The sequence below is a fragment of the Embiotoca jacksoni genome, unplaced genomic scaffold (assembly GCF_022577435.1).
Source record: "Embiotoca jacksoni isolate LCO1_2020_lvr unplaced genomic scaffold, fEmbJac1.0.p SCAF_12, whole genome shotgun sequence".
NCBI classification, from domain to species: domain Eukaryota; kingdom Metazoa; phylum Chordata; class Actinopteri; family Embiotocidae; genus Embiotoca; species Embiotoca jacksoni.
This window is the reverse complement of record NW_027185252.1, coordinates 16477261-16498067: the sequence shown is the minus strand read 5'-3', so window position 1 is coordinate 16498067 and position 20807 is coordinate 16477261. Positions and strand designations below refer to the sequence as shown.

Below are 20807 nucleotides of genomic sequence, written 5' to 3'. Positions count from 1 at the left end.
CCGCCTCCCCGAAGCCACTCCCGAAGCCGCCTCCCCGAAGCCACCTCCCCGAAGCCGCCTCCCCGAAGCTGCCTCCCCGACGTGCAGCGTGCGCGAGGGACCGTTAAAGTTGCTATTTTTGTCTCGCTTCCTGTCTCCAGCGGGGGGCGCTGGCGAGCCGTTTGGCCACGCCCACTCGCAAAACACATCAGATGTATCGTCTCACCACGCTGGATGTATGTGACACGTTTCGTGAGGTTTCAAGCATCCGTTGACCTTAAACATCAACTTCCTGTGTCATGGTGAGACATCAAACTTTGCTGAATCGTCACGGCGACGCCCATTGACAAAGTCAAATGAATGTCTCAATATATCATCAACTACATGTTTAGGTTATTGTGACCTGACTTTACGTTCATGTGATCAACCAGCTCCACGTAGAATGTGAAAGTATGAAAAGTGTCATTTCCGGTGGCCAACAGGGGGCGCTATGACCATGAGCGAATATTACCCCACAGGGGTCTTCAGGGCAGAGCTGTTATCATACCTGTGATGTTTGGAGAAGGTCGGTCCATGTACATAAGATTTAAAGCAACTCGTAGTTTCATGGCGAGACGCTCAAAATGTCCGCCTCTCACGGGCACACACATCGATGAAAACGAATTATTTTGATAAATTTTAATCCCAAACATGTTTTCTATCCGTAGAACCTAAATTCAAGTCGGTCGGAAAAAAAAAATCCCTCGGAGGAGTTCGACAAAGTACAACGTGTCAGAATCGCCCAAAATGGCGACTAAATTCAAAATGGTGGACTTCCTGTCGAGTTGACGTAACGGTGCATTGTAACTTTTTTGAGCGTCTAGGTGTGATACACGTGTCCACCGGATTTGGCGAATTTAGGTAAATGTGGTCGCCGGGGCATCTCTTTAGGGGGCGCTCTCGAGCCATTTGGCCACGCCCACTCGCGACTCCACTAGAATACGAAATTTTTCGCCGGGGGACATTTGTGTATCCACTTTCATGAGTTTTAGAATATATATATATATATATATACCATATATACCATGTCGTCCAAAAAGTGACCCAAAATGAATTTGTTTAAGGTCAAATGATGCTCCAAACCTCACAAAACTTTGCACATGCACCAACTTTCATGAGTTTTTGAAGATGTTAAAGCCGCCAAAAAAAACAACCCCTTTTTTTTTTTTTTAAAGAATAAGGAACGAGATCGAGAATTTTTTTTTTAACTGCAAGCCGGGATATGCGGACACTCGCATGCTTCACATTGGGGAGCCGGCGGCCCCCGACCCGCTGGACCCCCGACGTGCAGCGTGCGAGGGCCCGCATATCACCGCTTGTAGTTTTAATTAATGATTGCTGTTTATTGCAATAACCCGTTGGTTGTGTGGAGCCAATAATTTGTTACATTGTGTTGCTGTTTATGGATGAACTGGTGAAAAACTGCGAAGTAAAGCTTACAACATTATGATTTCTTGAAAAGCTGACCTGAAGTGACACGTTTTTTTTTTTTTTTTTTTACCACAGGCAGTGATTTATGATTGTTTCATGGGTCTCTTTATGAGACTGTGCGTGTGGTAAAGATTGAACAGTTGCGACACAAGGAGAGTGGGATTACCCTGCGAGCGATGCGGGGGTTCTCCGGGTTGTCCTTGACGGTGACGGTGAGTCTGTACTCAGCCACTCGCTCTCTGTCCAGCCGTCTGTTCACCTGTACCACACCTGTCTGAGAGATACAAGCCAGAAGTAAGCCATGCGTGTTGCTGTACAGTTTATATACTACACATCATTACCTGTGTACATCCTCATAATACTACTGCATATGTATTTTAACCCCTCTCTAAAGGCTGTGCTATATTCCTAGTCATCATAATGTAAATATACAAATATGTATGCTGCCAGCATCATCTGCATGTACAGTATGTTGTGTCAGGAGTGGACAAGCATTAAGTAGCATCTGCAGATGAAAGTGAGCTGTAACATTCATCCTACATCAGGTTAAACTGACAATCTAATGTGTGATCAAATCTGCGAGTTTCCCTTTTTTTTGGACTATCTTCTCAAACTTTACCACGTCAGTAAGTTACAGTATATTTTTCTGTTTTCTGCTTTAACCACACCCTCCATGTAACCTCACTGTGTCATTGATGTAGAAGGCTCCATCCTGGTTGCCAGCGGTGATGTTGTAAGTGAGCAGTGCGTTGCGTCCGCTGTCTGCATCTTGCGCTCGGACTCTGGCCACAGAGGTGTGTATGGAGGCGCTCTCGCTCACACTCGTGTTGTAAGGCAGGTTCAGGAGGACCGGGTCATTATCATTGATGTCAAGGACGTGGACTCCCACCACCATCTGAAGAGAACAAAGGTGAATTTAGAAAAAAACACATACAATTAAAACCTGTCTACAACAGAGTTCCTTCTCTTCTAGTGTCTTTTGTGATGTAAGAAAAACAAGTATTTTGCCACAAAAGTCCTTCTAAACCCAATAAAATTAGCAGCAGTCATAACATGTTAGATGTTATGTGCTGTATGTTTGAGTGACATGTGACGATAATAGATTGAGTACTTTATAAAAGTGGTAACATTTTTGTAGCATTTACGTCATTTACAGTAACCTCCCACTGTCAGGAGTCCTGTTTTCCTCCGTTTTGCCCCCGATCACCTCTCCTCCTGTGTCCCCTCAGTCCCCTGTCTGCTTGTTCTGTGTCCTCCTCTCCTCACCTCCCATGGCCACGCCCTTCACCGGTCCCAGCAGCTGCAGCCACTCACCCCGGATCATCACCTGCAGGTGTGCTGCATCTCCCTGATCACCTCCCCGGACTATATGTACCCTGCCCCTGCACTCCTCCGATTGTCGGTTCATTAGTTAGTCACCCGTCCGTCCTCCGTCCGTTCTCCGTCCGTCCGGTTCCCGTCCCCGTTCCCGTCCCTCTGGCTCCAGTTCCACCTGCAGAGCTCCCTGTCGGAGTCACCAGTCGGTGGAGTTGCCCTCCTGACTCGGAGGATTATTGACTCTGTTTTTTTCCAGCGGTCCTGCCCGCTGGTCTGCCCGCTGCCCTGCCAGCCGTGTCTCCCCGGATCAGTCGGTTGAGTTGCTCTCCCGACTTGGAAGCAAGCAGACACTATAGGTGCCACCTTTTGGTTTGTTTGTTTGTTTGTTTTTATTTATGGAAATAAAGACTGTATTTTGGAACTGATACCCGAGTCTGTGAGCCTGCATTTGGGTCCTGGTAAAACACCCACCATATAACACCCAAACCATCTATTAGTTTGTACATTTAGAAGTCTTATATGTGGTCTGTGTGCTTGTGAGCCAAAATACAATGCAGAACTGAAGCCATCAAGATCCTGATTGTTCAAGAGGATATGGTGAGGGTGTGTGCCTGCTTGCGCGTCAGAGTGTTGGCCCACCGAGCTGTTCCGAGACGGGGTTCCCAGGTCTCGGGCTGTGACAGTGATGTTATAGAAGGCCGTGGTCTCTCTGTCCAGCTCTACATCCTTCCTCACCCGGAGCTCACCCTCCACTGGAGAAACCATGAACTCATCTGACAGAGAGATACAGAACGAAACTCAGAGATTAATAGAAAGGATTTGTGATGTTTCAATATTGCCACAGAAAACCCATCTCATACTAACTCTGGTGATCTCCTCCGGTAATGCTGTATTCCACTTTGCCGTTGAGCCCGGAGTCTTCGTCACTGGCTCTGAGAGTCCACACTCGAGGTCCTGGCTGGCCCTCAGTCACCTGAAACGGTCCCTCATAGGCTCTGGGGAAAGTGGGTGTCACGTCATTCACATCTAAGACGTTCACCAGCACCTACAGAGGCGGGAGAGGGACTTTTTAACGCATTCATCAAGCGATAGCTTCTTGATTGTGATATATGAATAATAACAAACCAGCAACATTTCTAAGTGTTATCTGAAGGCAACTGGGCTTCCCTGAGAATCCTCTTTATTCACAACAAACATGCATCCCTGCACACTTCAAGAGCAGTAACTCTCTTAAATACAAAACACCCAGACATAAGCAGAGCAAAGTAGTGTACACAGTTCAGTGCAGCCAACAAAGCAGACATGTACACTGGGAAAAAAACAAAACAGCTGCTTCAAAAGTTAACCTACATCTGAAGGACAAGGGACGCTCAACTGAGGACAGAAATGTACTTTTTTTGGTCAGGGATGACCGTCACTTTGAAAGACAAGAGAAAGAACATCAAACTGGTCTGACCATCATTAATACCCCCATCAAACGTTCAACGATCAAATGTTTAACCCTTGTTACGTCAATTCAAACCAAGTCAGTCAACACATCACACACATCAGTCGATCTCTGGTCATGAGATCAGTGCTCTCTGATGGACAAATTGTAATAAGTTATTCATGTGTAAAGGTGGATTTTGTTTCAGGATTGTGTTGCTTTTGAAAAAAATTATAACTCATCAACAAAGCGTTTGTATAAGACAATATATAACACAATGATGTCATACATAATATATCAGTCATTTTGTTGCTAATACAATACTTTTACTTATGTAGAATTTATCATGCAGGGCTTTTACTTGTAATAGAGTATTTATACACTGCTATATTGGTACTTTTACTGAAGTAAAGATTGAGGATACGTCTTTCACCACTGAATAGGGCCTGGGTCCCAACCCAGAAGAGATGCATAACAACTAAGTCGCAGGCTGCATTTGGGCGGGGCGGGACAACATGGCCACCATTCACATTGAAATCAACACTTGTCTGACCCACATCGAGAGCCAAGCCAGCACAGGTTGACCTTTTTAAACACAAAACCAATGTGGGTATAACCCTGGTCAGCGAAACGGGTATAAACAAAAACAGAGGAGATGCTCTACGACACAACTTTATCATCCCCTCACAGTGCAGTCCTGAGATCCCTCCCTATAAACACCCATTTACACCATAACTCATGTTTCCCTGACGACTCTCATGATGACCCGGTGGGTCGAGGACTCACATGGTACCTTAATGAGTCTCAAGCTGTTAACGACCCCACCAGAGGCTAAAAGCCCCGCGACTCCCCTCGAGGCAGTTACAACTGAAGAAGCCTTTTGGATGACGAGTGAAACATTTCCAAGAACCTCAAGTAAGTCCAGTTGCCACTTAGATATACCAGGACCTGGATGACTGAAAACTTCACAGCCAGACTGGTAGAATCCACAATAATCGGATTTGTCACATGCATCATTAAAATGTAACAAGACCCCAGTCATCAGTTGGGTCCATATTGGAGGACATGTTTGGGCATTATTTCAGCAGATATAAATACAAAGTGTGGTGTGTTATTACTGTTGTGCTGGATGTCAAGCGCAGAGAAGGTTGTGGACACTGGTCTGTAGCCGTGACGACCAGTGCATAGTGTCCATTGCTGATCTCGAAGTCCAACTCCTTCACAGCAGTAATTCTCCCCTAAATACAAACAGAATACACACAAGGTTGAATTTTGTTTTTGGGATTTCCTTCACCTCCATAGTATAAAAGTTGTCACGTCTCACCGTGATGCTGTTGATGTGAAAAGTCTGGATCAGGTTGCCGTGAGCGATGGCGTATCGCAAAGTGCCGTTCAGACCCTCATCTGGGTCTATGGCTGTTACCGTGGCGATGGTGGCACCCACTGTCTCTGGTCCCTCGCTCAGCACTGTGACGTACTCCTCCTCAGGAAACTCTGGGGCGTTATCATTCTCATCCACAATAAGAACGTAGATGGTGGTTGAGGTCTGCGTCAGAAACAAAGAGAGACACGGGGGAACTTTTGTAGCTGTATCTATAATTTATGGTTTATTTTCGTAATACTACTGACAATATGTGATTCACTTCCAGCATGTGGACCAACTGGGCCTGGAAAATAATAAACTTTATGTATTTATACCATCATATCATCATCATCATCACATGGCATATGTGACGTGCAATTCAGGATTCATTTAACATGGCAGAATGGGACAGAACAGTTGGAGCAGAGTTAGTTACAGACAGAAGAAAAAATATATCCTGTGAGAACCAAAGGGGAAATCTTCAGAGTAAGTGAGGTGAAAAGATGAAGCTTCAAGGTAGCTAAAGGCTCTGATTCATCGTCATCTCATCTACTCCGGGAAAAAGCCAAACACAAAATGAAAGTGCAGGTAAACAGCAACTGGTTCAAACTATGAGAAAGTACTTTGTAAAACCAGTAAAATATTCAGATAGAAGTATCATTGGGTAAAAAAGGTCAAGGAAATTCCTGCTCCCCTAGTCTGACCTGACAGTTCTCCACCCAGTGCTCCTAAAAAGATAGACTGACTGAATTGCCCCCTCAGGCTGTGGTGGTTAAAGTGTCTGTTGTAATTTCAAAATAGTGTGGAAACAAATTGGACCTAGTGATTTCCAAACATCATTGTGATTTTCTTAAATGTAAAATAACATAATAACCTTTTTTATGTTAACAAATTGGAACAATTTACACTCATCAAGAGGCCGAACAGTAAAATGCACTGATTTTGCACATGAAGAGAGTACTACCACCATTTTTCAGACACTGGGGGATTTACTTTGTCAAATCGGAGGACTCAGCTCTTGTGATATCATCACTGTTATCTCAGCTTGTGCTTGAAACAAATAAAATGGAGAAAGCTTTTGTTACAAACTGGGTGCTTGGTGTTTGCAAGACTTCAGCAGACAGGGGATATGGGTCTAATAAAAGGCATTATTGGGGTGCATTATGGGAAGTGTATAATCCAGTGGTTTCTAAAAGTCTGAATATCCCTGCTGCATTATTGTTTGCCATTCTTTTTAAAAATCCACCTCCTACATGTCCCCCAACAAAAGTACAATCTAAAATTGTTGAAAAACCCTTTAGCAGTTTGAGTCAAGTGTCCAACAGATTATATGTATGTACAAGTGGGGGAAATATTTTTGAACTACACTGCTCAAAAAAATAAAGGGAACACTTAAACAACACATCCTAGATCTCAGTGAATGAAATATTCCAGTTGAAAATCTTTATTCATTAAATAGTGGAATGTGTTGAGAACAAAATAATATAAGAATGATCAATGGGAATCAAAATCATTATCCCATGGAGGTCTGGATTCAGAATCACACTCAAAATAAAAGTGGAAAAATCAGATCACAGGCTGATCCAACTTCTGTGGAAATTCCTGAAGACAAGTCAAAATGAGTCTCAGTAGTGTGTGTGGCCTCCACGTGCCTGTATCACTCCCTACAACGCCTGGACATGCTCCTGATGAGACGACGGATGTTCTCCTGAGGGATCTCCTCCCAGACCTGGATCAAAGCATCAGTCAACTCCTGGACAGTCTGTGGTGGACGTGGCGTCGGTGGATGAAACGAGACACGATGTCCCAGATGTGCTGGATTGGATTCAGGTCTGGGGAACGGGCAGGCCGGTCCGTAGCATCGATGCCTTCATCATGCAGGAACTGCTGACACACTCCAGACACATGAGGCCGAGCATTGTCCTGCATCAGAAGGAACCCAGGGCCCACTGCACCAGCATATGGTCTTCCAATGGGTCTGAGGATCTCATCCCGGGACCTAATGGCAGCCAGGGTACCTCTGGCTAGCACATGGAGGGCTGTGCGGCCCTCCAAAGAAATGCCTCCCCAGACCGTCGCTGACCCACCGCCAAACCGGTCACGCTGGAGGATGTTGCAGGCAGCAGAACGTTCTCCACGGCGTCTCCAGACTCCGTCACGTCTGTCACATGTGCTCAGTGTGAACCTGCTCTCATCCGTGAAGAGCGCAGGGCGCCGATGAAGAAGCTGCCAATCTTGGTGTTCTCTGGCAAATGCCAATCGCCCTGCACGGTGTCGGGCTGTAAGCACAGGTCCCACTTGTGGACGTCGGGCCCTCGTACCACCCTCATGGAGTCTGTTTCTGACAGTTTGAGCAGAAACATGCACATTAGTGGCCTGCTGGACGTCATTTTGTAGGGCTCTGGCAGCGCTCCTCCTGTTCCTCCTTGCACAAAGGAGCAGGTAGCGGTCCTGCTGCTGGGTTGTTGTCCTCCTACGGCCCCCTCCACGTCTCCTGGTATCTCCGTGCTCTTGACACTGTGCTGACAGACACAGCAAACCTTCTTGCCACAGCGTGCATTGATGTGCCATCCTGGATGAGCTGCACTACCTCAGCAACTTCTGTGGATTGTAGACACCTCATGACAGTTGTCACTGTGTGGACTGTGCTGACAGGTCATCATTGTAAATGAGAATTGGTTCTCAATTGATTTTACCTGGTTAAATAAAGGTAAAAAAAAAAAATGCTACCTCTAGTGGTGAGGGCACTGGCAAAATGCAAAAGTGACCAAAAATCAGCCAGAAAGGATGAGGACAGAGAAATGGTCTGTGGTCACCATCTGCAGAACCGTTCCTTTATAGGGTTGTCTTGCTAATTGCCTCATTTCCACCTGTTGTCTGTTCCATTTGCACAACAGCAGGTGAAATTGATTCACAATCAGTGTTGCTTCCTAACTGGACAGGTTGATTTCCCAGAAGTGTGATTGACTTGGAGTTACATTGTGTTGTTTTTAAGTGTTCCTTTTATTTTGTTTGAGCAGTGTAGTTATTTGTGTTTCGAAGTTTTGGAGGTAGAGCATGTTCATCACTGCTGTACTCTAGGGGTGGGGCACAGATAGAGACACAGAGAGAGGCTGGCTGGCTGGCTGGCTGGAGGCGGAGCATTCAACGTGTATCACGTTGCTTTTACGTTCCTAAACTCAGAGGGCTCAGACACAGTAAAGGGACTGTCAACCCCTTCCTATTGTTAATGTTTACTCTGTTTAAGAGTGAATGGGAAAAAAGCTGAACTCGGGTTACTTGTAGGTAAAGTTCATCACAGCCTGAGTCCAATACTGCTCTGCTACTTTTTCACCACTTTACATCCAGTCAACCATGGAGTGGGGATTAAACCGTCGGACATCAGTTTTGGGAAGGAAGTCCATGTTTTGGTTTGTCTCTGTTGTGTTTTCCATAGCTGGAGGTAAGAATGAAAGAAAAAACACTAAAACTGTTGTTTTTTTTTAAAAGACTTGTTAAACTGCTTCAGATTGACTAGTTGACTGTCCGGGCATGTGCGAACTTGTTATCATTTGTGTTTTAGTGACCAACAAATGGATGGAATTCACTGATAGGAATTTCTTTTTTTCCTATTTTCAGCACTTTTGCCACACAACAAAGTCTACTGACATAAAATATAAATGTTGACAGATTAAAACATGGAGATAACAAACTAGGTTTGTATTGGTCTGTTGCGCTCCAGCAGCGATATGAGTAATGAGACCACGTAGTGGTGTCACGAGATCTCTACCTGATGCAAACACTCTGACATTCCTGTAACATGAAGACTTTTTTTTTTTTTTTGGCATTTTGTTATTTTTAACTTGGTTTTTTTTCTACTTTTTCGTTTCCTTTTAATCATGCTCTTCAGAAACAGCTGCAGTCTATCGCAGCTCTTAGTCAGTCATTTTACTGGCGACACACGTGTCTGTAAAACATTTTTTTCTTTACATATGTCGTTTGTTACTGTTGTTGTTTTGAGACAGAACATCTGGTGTGAAGCCATGTTAAAGCCCCTCCCGGCGGCTCTACTGGGGTGTAAATCTACCTTAAACTCAACCGCAAACTGCTGAGCGAGCAGCCGCAGACATGTGACCAGTGCCAAATAAGTTTGGTGACTTGTACGTTCAGTAATTTACCCGCTTTATTAGAATTCCACGTGTTTTCGTCGGAGCTGGTTTTTCTTTCCTTCTCCAAGGACTACTTGAAGTTTATTCAACTAACGCAGGAGGAGAGAGGAGAAGCAGCTGTTCCCTCCGGGGCGCAGGATGCCTCACATCAACCCCCCCCTCGAAAACCTGCGGAGGTTATCAGTATTCGGCTTTAGGATTTGCTCTATTTAGATAAGATGCACCCGATAAATCCGTCCGAGGCAAATGTTTTACTTAACGTTTAGGCTGAGTCATTCTAAATAACAACAAACAAACAAAGCCTATAGGACATTTTTAGATTTAATCTTTTAAAAGCCAATCTAAAGTGCGCTTGGTGGCCCAGGTTTGATGTATATAATGTAAACAGTGTTTCAAAATTATTGATGGAGGCCTATTAAACTAAAAGGCTCCATTTAAAAGACCTAACTTGACTGGGTGGCCTCCTTTCAGCCTTGGTTTACCTTTGTTGAGAAGTTTCCTTCCTGTCAGGTTGTGATGAAAACAGCTGCGAGTGCCACGCTGCCAATAATAGGTCTCCTGTTCTCCACAAAATATGACTGGAGAGAATCAGAACAATAATCAGTTCCTCCTCTCATTTAAGATAAGCATTTAGCTCCATAAGGAGGACAATGGCACATTTAAAAGTGGTCAATGAACGGCGCAGGATGTGGCCACTCATTCTTTCTTTTGCCTCGTCTGTTTTCTCCTCCTGTTGAGCCGGGGCTCGTCTCATGCATCGATCTCCTGTTTTAAACCAGTAAATGTTCATCAGGGTGCAGCTTTCTGAGGTTAACGTCACTGACAAGAACAGGGCTGAGCAGGCAGAGGCAGCCGGTGGGTGTTACTGATGTGGGAACAAACTGCATGTGCATTCAGTAATAAGAAGAGAGCGGAGGAGGGGGAGCTCCTTTCTTCTTCTGTGATATTTTGGGTTATCACCTTTTTAAAGGTCTGTACATTTTTAGCTGAAATGGTGCTTAACATGCAGTTTAAAAAATATCATGAACACCAGTGACCTTTCTGCTGCTGGTGAGGGTTTGTCTCCCCCGTTGGTGATTCTCTGAATAGCTCAAGGCTGCAGCATTGACCCTCACTAATGGAGCCGTGACTCTGCTTCTAGTCACAGCAACAAAAACCTTGAATTTTATCTGAAGTATAAACAGTACAACAATTTAATTGTAGTATAAAAAAGGATTTGAAAGGAGGAAGTACACAGAGAGACAGAGGAAGCAGGCAAACTGGTTTAAGTCGATTTGTTTAAATTATGTAACAGTGGCACTTTAACTGTTTCAAAAGGACAAAAAGGCCCATTTACACTTTCCAAATGACATTTCAGCTGCACTGCTGCTTCGGTAAAGTGAAGATGTTTCTTCACTTTTTGTAATTATGTTGTAAATGTGCTCAGGAAGCTGCCAATACGCAACCCTTCACTAACCTACATTTTTAAAGTATATTTAGAGGAAGAGGAACACGGAGAAGAGTAGGTTTCATATGATCAAAGACAGTTTAGCACAAATTTACCAAATGACACAACTAATCATGATAACCAAATGTTCTGAATCCCTGAACATGACCTGCGATGTTGACCCCTGATCACTTCCTTTCATGAGGGGGTAGTAGCAGCACATTTAAACACTTCCTCTTGCAGGGAAGATGCATCTGTTTGCTATAATACCAGAAGCTTCAACTGAAACTGTCTTAGTTGTGACGAATGTGTGTTGAGGGACCATTCTCCTGTTGGTTTCATGTAATGGGGTTGAATAATTATCACAATTACAGGAGGTTCAGAAAGGGTGGGGTTGGAGGTGTGTGTGAGGAAGCAGCGGTGCTACACAGGTGGGGAAATTTAGGCAAATGAGAGAATACCAGATTTACCAGTCGGGTATGTTCAGTACCATGAGGTGGTATCATTGTTTACTCTCACAGAAGGGTAGCCTCAGTCATTAAATTTGGGAGAATTGTAGCAGAAATGAATGCGTTTAATTAACTCGCATATGCTCCCCGTCTGAATGAAAGAAAACTGTCAGTGGCAAAATGTCCTAAACAGGTGGCATTCAAGTTTAAAACAAAGGAAGGCCTGTTCCTGGGCCCTTGGGGGCTATCAGGATCCCTGAGAACAGAGATCAGAGGAGGGAATGTGGATCTATTATAGAGCCAGAAACACAGATGTCGGGTGTGTATAAGTGAAAGAAATCCCGTCTGTTCCAGACACAAGGTGAAGCTTGCTGTCTGTTTTGCAACCACATCAAGACAGCTCAGGTAGAGCTGACACTATGGTAAACACCATCTACATGGCACCTAGTGCTAAAACAAATGAGATCCATTTCCTCCAAATACCCCTTTAGTAAGTCTAGTCTTGTCAGAGATCTATATCTGAAATATAACCGAGGTGAGTAGTTGTGTTTCCTCGCTGGCAACCGAGCAATCAAACTTTTGAAGCATATTTTACATAGAAAAACTTCTCTCATCTTTCCTTTGCCAGAAATCCTTCACTCGTGAACAAGGCTGAAGAGAGCTGTAAAAAAAGAAGGGCAGGGAGGAAGGTAGGGTGGGTGTGAAACAGGAGAGGAGAAGGGCTTTCCCTCCTATTGTCCCACCACGTAGGCAGGAACAGCCGGGGGATAAGAGTTTCACTTTAATCACCCTCCCTGGTCTTCCTATTACTTTTCCTGGTGCACAATGGCTGGTGCACGGTTCATCTGTAAACACACACACACACGCACACTGCATATACAAACATGCACAGCTAATCAAAGAGCAAAGGTCGCTCAGCTACTGTATTTCCTACCCGGCTGAGTCTGAACCAACCACTCAGAGCTGACACTGACATTTACACAAAAACAACTTCTGTTCCTCATTTATGTTCGAGCTGAAACAAAAAGCTCTCTCGCACTCTGCATATGCTCCCTTAGGAGAATAGTAGTAGTTTATAAAAACAGGTGATGGATAAATCAAGGTTACATCTGCTTTAATCACACGGAGCTGCGACCACAATTCTCGAAGGGCTTAAACTTTCAAGCATGCTGCAGCCCAATCTGTGACCTAACTGTAGGTGTTTTTCCATGGACAGTAGATGAAATCACCTGTGATCACATCTGGAGCTGCAGTGATTGGTTGACTACCAGAAAAAAATATTTGAAGTGTTCAATTTTCAAGCCAAAATGTCAAACTTTAATGGTTCCATCTTCTAAAATGTGAGAATATATTGACTTTTTTTGTCTTACATTACAGTAAAGCAAATATTTTAGGGTTTTGGACCATGAGTCAGACAAAACAAGACATTCGATGAAGCCAGTTTGTGCTCTGGAAAATAGTGATGGGCATTTTTCACAATTTGTAACTGTTTTAAAGACCGAATGAATAATCGATTAATCACACCAATATTTTGCAGATTAATCAACAAAGAAAATAATTGCCAGGGACTATCAGCCCAAATGACATCCTCACTGATGGGGGTGTTGTAGACGTGTAATCTGCTTTACATTTTCAGTCCAGTAAGAGTCATGCAGCAGCTGCAGCCCTTCAGATCCAGGAGGAGGAGGGTGGGGAGAGTTCGTGTGCCAGAACAACCCAGGAAGGAAGTCCACTCCTTAAATCCTGGCACTGAGCACCCTCGGCCCTCACCGTGCAAACACAAACGCATGCTTACAGTCAAAATCTGGGACCTTTGGTGCCACTGCATCAATACACACTTGTCTGTCGCTGCAGTCCACCCCCACACATACTTGCAGTTCATATGCACACACTCACACGTGCAGCCTCCCTTTGCAGCATGAAGCATTGGATTCTAAACCACACTGCAAAAAAAGTGTGGTGATGATTCATTTATGCAGACAAACCCCAAGAGTTCTGTTGTTTTACATTCATTGTGTGAGTGCATTTTATTGATTGTGTTGTGTCTGCGCTGTTTTTTTATTTTTATTTTGGGGGGGAGTGGGAGGTTCAGATTGCTTAGCCTGAGGAGATGTTTAGTTGTTGTGTTATTGCAATGAAAAAAAATATCATTGGAAGCACACATTACAGAGTTGATCTCTTCATGCATTCTACTGCTGCACTGAAAAAGTCAGCACAGGATGTGGTTGAAGGCAGAGTGTGAGTCGGAGCGGGAGAACGCTTTATGCAATTTGACTAAAAAAAAAGTTGCACAACTGCCTTGTTGGTTTCCTGAGTTCACAAAAAAAGTACATTAAATTAGAAGAAAGCGGCTATTTCACTCTAATCACAAGGCAATAGTGGCGTTACAGAATCAGTCAGATTTCTACACTGTCCGTTTAATGGCTCGAAATGTCACAGAGGTTCCTGTATATATTTCTGTAGCTGGCGGAGAGGAACAGGCAATTTAATTCCCACAGGAGGTTTGTCCATTTATTTTGGACAGCTGACCATGTACTATTTCTAACCACAGTTTGACTATACAGAGTGGAAAACAAACTGTATTTATCTAAAGGCACCAAAACCTACAAAGCATACAAAAACAGGGCACGGAAATTGTTTGACTTTGGCTTTGAATCCATGTCGAGATTGGTAGTTGCTATAATTACTTTTGCACTACGGTTATTTGTGTTAAGACTCGTGGTACCAAGCAAAGACTTGCCAACAGTCAACTTTAGCTACCAAGTCATTTAAATGTAACTCTGATTTAAGAAACAATTTTCTGTTTAAATACATTATTTTATCATATCTGAGCTTCACCTTTACAAAACTTTAATCTCTCATATTCAAGGAATTGAAAGAATGCTGGAAGTTTACAGGACATGATGATGTACCAGCATTAGCTTAAACAACCTATATTACTGTGAACTCATTCAAATTAACTGTTACTTTTAAAATGTTCAAATAGGCTTTAATGTTCTACTCTTTTAACTATGTTTTGCTCGGGCTTCATGTCGAGATTCCTGCACTTTCTGAATGTGAATCTTGTGAATCTAACAGCTGCCACCTAAGTAAACTTGTGACTTTAATACCCTTACTATATATACTCCCTTCTTTCCTCTTCGTTGTCTGTAACATATAAATATAGGGAATTTGTGTTTCCGACATCTTCTCGGCCACTTCTTATAATTTCCACTGCAAATACAACCCTCTTCCAGTTGCCCCGGCAAACTTCAACTTTAACCACAGGAGAAACCAAAGTCTCTAAACTAAAGTCTTTGAATGGTAGAGTGTGTTTGTGGTGACACAGCCAAGCAGAAAGGACTCTAGAGTTTACTACAGTCTTCTGTATTTGTCTTCTCTCTCTAACCAAAGGCGAGATGTCCCACCCCCACTCCACGCTGAGTGTTTCTGCCCCCCACCTGTATTACACCTGTCCTGAGGGTGCAACCGTCAAAATGGGGTGCTCCCAGAGAGGCACCCCCATGTACACCACTGATGTTTTGAAAGGCACCTGGCTTTTCACACCCCACAGTGACCAGCACTGTACAGCAGGCGTGGGCCCACGCCATATGAACGCCTACCATTCCCATAACTACACCTTACCGCCAGGACTGCAGTTTGGACATACGGAGCAGAACATGTGGCTGGTTCTGCAGAACGTGACCCACGCTGACCAGGGCCGCTACTGCTGCATAGTTCTGGAGTTCAAGGTGGAACATAAGCATGTTTCTCCTATGCAGAAGTCCCACAGCCACATTGTTCTCCAGGTTACACCACGTAAGTACAGCAAATGTATTAAGTGTATGCATAAACGCTGTGGTGAACACTGACTGTGCATCTAAACAATGTATTTATTATCTCTTTCCAGGGAGAGATGGATCTCGGAACTGCACTGTCTGGGATCCAGCACCCCCTGGAGGTATGAAACCTTATCCATGCCTTCATAACCACTGGTTGACTGGCCTGTTATTTCGTGTATTTAAGTTACAGTCTCCCTGTTGCTTCCCCAGGCACTGTGCCAGTGGCCTTGGCCCTATCAGCCTGCATCGTGGCTCTGCTCTCTCTGCCTCTTATTCTGGTGCTCGTGTACAAACAGAGGCAGAATGGCCAGTCGCGCAGACGTACGTATTAAGATGTGCACACACAAACTAATTCCCATCTGCAGGCTGTGGGTCAAATATAAATCTTTCACACTGGGTTTCCCATAGTGTTTGGTCTGACACGTTTCCTGTCAGTGAGCTGGATTAACTGTATTTCACACAGCGGGAAGCACATTCACACTCGAACTGGAGTGTTCCGCTCCGTTTCAATTCATTCACAATGGCCCATTTCCCGTTTCCTCTCTCCCAGGTGCACAGGAGCTGGTGAGGATGGACAGGTACGTTTTCCCACACTCTGTCAGGCAGTGGATCTCAGACCACACTGACCACGCTCACAAACACAGCTGCTCTTTAGAATAATAACACTGTGTTCATGGATATTCTACTACGTAGTGAACACAATAGATAGTTTCAACCAAAAAAACCTTATTGTTCAAAAATAAGCTCCAACTCTGCTGAACTTTCTTTTCCTAAAGATCTTCATATGGTTGTAATAATTTGAAAAAACAAAATTACTCCAAAAAGGTCTTTTTTTTTTAAATCTTTACTTGCCTTTATGCCTTTTTTTGTTGTGTTGACAGCATTATGATGCTGTGTGATATCTATTAGATTACCTTATGACACAAAAGGCTCACTACAGGAAGACTGTTGAATGCTTTCCTGTTGGATTGTATGGACAACAAACATCAAGTATTAAGCTGCTAGAATACAAGAGTGACAAACATAAAGCTTCCTTCTGTCTTTAGAAACATTTGGCTAATATCGGCAGTTTCTTACTTATCCGGATGCTTCTCTTTCTTGTGTGTGTGTGTTCACAGTGAGGCTCACGGCCATGAAAACCCGGTGTTTCTAGGGGGTACGCCGCAGATGAAGACCCGTACCGTTTCTCAGATCATGGCCAGGCAGTCCTCTGAGACAGGTTGCCACCTGTTGTCTGAGCCGGGAACACCCCTCTCTCCTCCTGCACATGGGGACGTGTTCTTCCCCATAGAAGGTAGCGTACCCACACAATAAACTACACAGAATGAACACGACAGCTCAGACTACACGGCACACAGGATTCAGGCCAAGACAGAGAAACTGATCCAAGGGACTGGCCACTACCACAGCACAAAGAAACAACATGAGTTATCTCATGGCTAAATGGGTGTCATTCAGAGCGAGTGATCACGATGTCCGGTGGTAAGTAATTAACTATAATCTAGATGAATACACCTGACTTTCTATACATTCATTTCATAGTCAAAGTACGTACAAAAGTAATTGTAGTGACGCATAACTGTATTACACAAGAGAGAGTACTTGGAAGTGTCTATTTCACAATGTACGCCGGGTATGGTAAAAGACTGACGCAATCAAAGAACAGTCATTAATTTGCGTGGTCTGCTCAAACATCCTGTTTTAGTGGACATGTTGGGGAAAAGATGCACACTCACACTCCAAACAGCTGGGTTGAGTCTGACTTGACTAAAATATTAAATATATTTCATTTCTCCCCCACAACCAAACCAAAGCCGCCTCCTTAAGCTTTCATCCTCTGAATTCTTCTCCTGTCTCCTTTGCAAGTCACTCTCATTTAACACTAATGGCCCCTTCAGTCGTTCTCTCTGACTCAACTTCAAATAATACTGAAACATTAGTTACGGTAAAGTGGTTTCGATCCCGAGTGTTTTTCTACCGAATCCTGGGGCACCTGTGCAGACATTCCAGGCATACTGAGGTGAATTGCCCCATTTCCTCGCAGAAAAGTCTCAGATGGTCCTACAGGGGAAAGGACAGACGAGGGACAGCTCAGTGAAAATACACACTAACCCATCACATGTGTTGTCTCTAAGACCTTTAATAGTTTAGAGTGCAAACATGAAACACTTACTGAAGTTTATACAGACATGACCAGAAGGTAAAACTGGGCCATGGCACAAACTGAGACCTGAGATGCTGCCGTTACAGCCTTTATATCTAAATTGATGTCATTTCAAATTAGAGCTATGTTTTTCCTCTGTAGAGAGTTACAAATATTAATAAAACCATTAAAAAAAGAGCTATGTTTCTCCTCTTTAGAGAGTTACAAATATTAATGAAACCATTAAAAAGAGCTATGTTTCTCCTCTTTAAAGAGTCACAAATATTAATAAAACCATTAAAAAGAGCTATGTTTCTCCTCTGTAGAGAGTCACAAATATTAATAAAAACATTAAAAAGCCACAAAAAAAAAAATCAATATCTTGTCCATTTGTCAAGGTGGATTTTCCCCTCCAGAGCTCATTTCCTTCAGTGGTCCACAGATGCTATGCAGAAATACACAGCCTGGTTTCTTGTCGGTTTTGTGTTACATGGATAAACGCCACACTTCAGTTTTTACTTCATATTACTGACCTTTTAGCTTTGTGGAATTTAACTAGCAGCACTACCCACTTCCCTGTTTTCATTAACTTGTTGCAACCCAAACTTTGTTCTGCTTTTAAATGGCTTTCCTGTGAAATACATTTTATTCTGTGAAATCTATCAGTCTCTGTGTGCCTGCACTGTTCGATTGGAGGTTTGGAAAAAGAAATGCGGTCATTCAGCTTTGACAAGCTCTCTTACATTTTGGGCAGGAAGTGTAATTTTAAATGTGCAAATGCCCTCATCTAATTTTTTACATGTCAGCACAAAGACGTGTAATGCATGTGTACAGGTTGATTCATGTGGACGCCTCTTGTGATTTCTATAGTCTGACTGACACGTACTTTTCTCTGTTTCAGACACCATCCCTGAGTCTCCAGACTTCCTGCAGATTTAAAGGGGAGTGAAACCTGATTCGTCACTCTTACTGCTGATCTGGAAACAGTCCTGCACCTCTCCTTTTCTCTTCTCTTGCCTCCAGAGCGATGTTGTCCTCATAAACGTGTCTCACAATAACCTCTGCCGGGACTGTCGTCTGTACATTGTCTGGACCGCAGGAGGGAAAAAGGACTGCGTCTCTTATTCCAAAACTATTTCCACCTGCAACAACATCTGGAGGCCAGAGGCCAACTCCTGCTCATGACCACTTGTGTTGTGGCGGCGGCGGCTCTGTGTTTGAAGTTCGATTCAAATGCTAACCATGACTCGAGGACCATCAGGTACCCCGGTCTGGTGAGGCCCGCTGCTTATGATGAACACAGTATGTGGAGAATGGGGGTCCTGCCATGTGCAGGGGGGGTATTTTAAGAGTGGTAGTCTTCATGACTCCTTTCACACCTAAGGTGTTTGGTGCAGATGAAACAATCACATTTGATTTAGTTTATTTACACTGAACTCCGTAATGCTGTCGCGGTTTGTTTGTGGATATAAGCAGAACTACCACTAAACTTTGTGATAGTACATGTATCGGTATGTATTTGCTGATCGTGGGAACTGTCAAAGAAGAAATCTCCCATATAGTGACTCAAGATTATTTGGTAACATGTTCCACACATCCGTTGGTGAGGGCTTACTTTTCTTAGCTGAACCAAAGGTGTAAAAGCAACCTAACGCTCTCCTCCTCCATCATATTTAAGTGATCTATACTACAGTTATATACTATAACAGAGTCTCAGTCATCATGGAAGTCCAAATATTTTTGTACAAGCGGATAGTAATTTCTTTTCATGGCATTACAATGTTCCTTGTTTCTACTCTGCCCGGGTCCTTCTCTCTTCCCTCTTTGCTACCTCAGTTACTTTCAGCTCTGGTGCTCGAAATACTCTTCCTCCTTCCTGTACTCGCAGAAATGTAGCACTTCACAGTGGCCTTAAATATAATTATAAAGTGCTGAAAAAAATGCAGTAAGTATTTGTAGTTGTTGATTGCTGATGAATAATTAAGAGTGAACATTTTTTTTTTTTTTTAATTTTTCTCTTGAATGTAGCTTAACAGATTTTTTTTATAAAGAAAAAAAGACAAGAACCAAAACTGTAGGTAGTTTAATCACTGCCATCACATCGCTGTTCTGTAAATATTGTTTCTGGATTTTACTGTGTTAATGTGTATATTTTTGTATATGAAATGGGGCTGATAATAAGTAAATACTATTTGGCGAATTTGCAAAGGAATGGCTTTGAAACCAAAGTCCAATCATATCAAGATGGAGTAAGAGGAAAACAGAAATATGTGCAAATGACTGCAGTGTTGATATTAAACATAGTTCATGTGTGAAACCACTGGTGGATTTTTTTTTCATATTGAGGTTAAATGTGTACGGCAGGTGCTCAGTGGAAATCATCTCCAAAATGATGTGTAGCAGGTGTAAAGGTCAGGATATTAGGACGTTCTTGTTATATAAATACTTAAGTTTACTTATGTGTGTTCATGTTTGAGTATTTTTTTGTGTGCTTTCAAATCTGGCATGGCTGTTTCAAGAATAACTTTGTTGTCTGGTTGAAATGTGTGTATGCGTGTGTGTTAACTTGAAAACAATTTATCATTTTTATACTGTAAGATGCTCGTGTCAGTCATACATGCTGTGAGAGCATGTTTGTTCTGTATATTGCATTTCAATTGTCCTGTTACTGGCTTGTAAAATAAAGTGGAGCTCTTAAACCTAAAAGCCTTGTGTCTAGTCTGCAATCATTGTTCCTTTCAAATGGCAGGTCTCCAAAACTATTACTATACAAGGACGTGCTGCACTTGCTGTCGAGGGAGCCATAACCGACAGAACAAGGTTGTTCCACTTGTGTGCCTCTAAGATGGTGCACACCAGAGGGAGACTGAGGAGGGAAAATGATAAAACAAGCTTAGTATCTTGTTTTATGAGAAGAGACAGAATGGGGGGAGGTTATGTCTGGTGATGGCCATTGTCCTCTGTTCAATGCTTTTACTACAGTCTTACATTAGCTATCATGTATTAACTAGAACTTTATTGGATATGAGATATTTACCACTCGTCTGTTAATGTGCGCCCTAGAAGAGCACAATCATAGTACAACTGAGTGACAAATGACAATGGATGCACATGCGACTCGTACAGTAGAGTACAGAACTCCTGTCTATCCTCATAAACACATTTAAAATGCTTTTAAATTGTTTTAAAAACATTTCTAAACAGGAAATGCAACAACATTCATCTTTTTTTTTTTTTTTTTTTTTTTTTTAATAAAAAACTGACT

General features: G+C 43.1%; 2 protein-coding genes across 2 annotated transcripts in view; one reads left to right on the top strand and one right to left on the bottom strand.

Annotated features, from left to right (window-relative positions):
* cdh23 (cadherin-related 23) overlaps positions 1 to 20807 on the bottom strand; it is a 174569-nt gene that overhangs the window by 14087 nt on the left and 139675 nt on the right. The window contains exons 38-43 of the mRNA XM_069145115.1: positions 5517 to 5738; positions 5311 to 5430; positions 3631 to 3811; positions 3406 to 3539; positions 2135 to 2344; positions 1616 to 1723 (exon numbers count right to left, since the gene is read on the bottom strand). Of these exons, the coding sequence (XP_069001216.1) occupies positions 1616 to 1723; positions 2135 to 2344; positions 3406 to 3539; positions 3631 to 3811; positions 5311 to 5430; positions 5517 to 5738 (975 nt within the window). The remainder of the gene's footprint in view (positions 1 to 1615; positions 1724 to 2134; positions 2345 to 3405; positions 3540 to 3630; positions 3812 to 5310; positions 5431 to 5516; positions 5739 to 20807) is intronic.
* vsir (V-set immunoregulatory receptor) lies at positions 8752 to 20242 on the top strand. Its single transcript, XM_069145110.1, has 7 exons — positions 8752 to 8997; positions 14972 to 15376; positions 15468 to 15518; positions 15610 to 15720; positions 15950 to 15977; positions 16518 to 16693; positions 18444 to 20242. The coding sequence occupies exons 1-7, from the start codon at positions 8910 to 8912 to the stop codon at positions 18479 to 18481; spliced, it is 897 nt and encodes a 298-aa protein (XP_069001211.1). The 5' UTR covers positions 8752 to 8909; the 3' UTR covers positions 18482 to 20242.

Coding starts and splice junctions, on each gene's coding strand:
- vsir (XM_069145110.1), top strand. CDS start 8,910: ATGGAGTGGGGATTAAACCGTCGGACATCAGTTTTGGGAAGGAAGTCC. Junction 15,377..15,467: donor TGTTCTCCAGGTTACACCAC/GTAAGTACAGCA, acceptor ATCTCTTTCCAG/GGAGAGATGGATCTCGGAAC. Junction 15,721..15,949: donor GAATGGCCAGTCGCGCAGAC/GTACGTATTAAG, acceptor CCTCTCTCCCAG/GTGCACAGGAGCTGGTGAGG.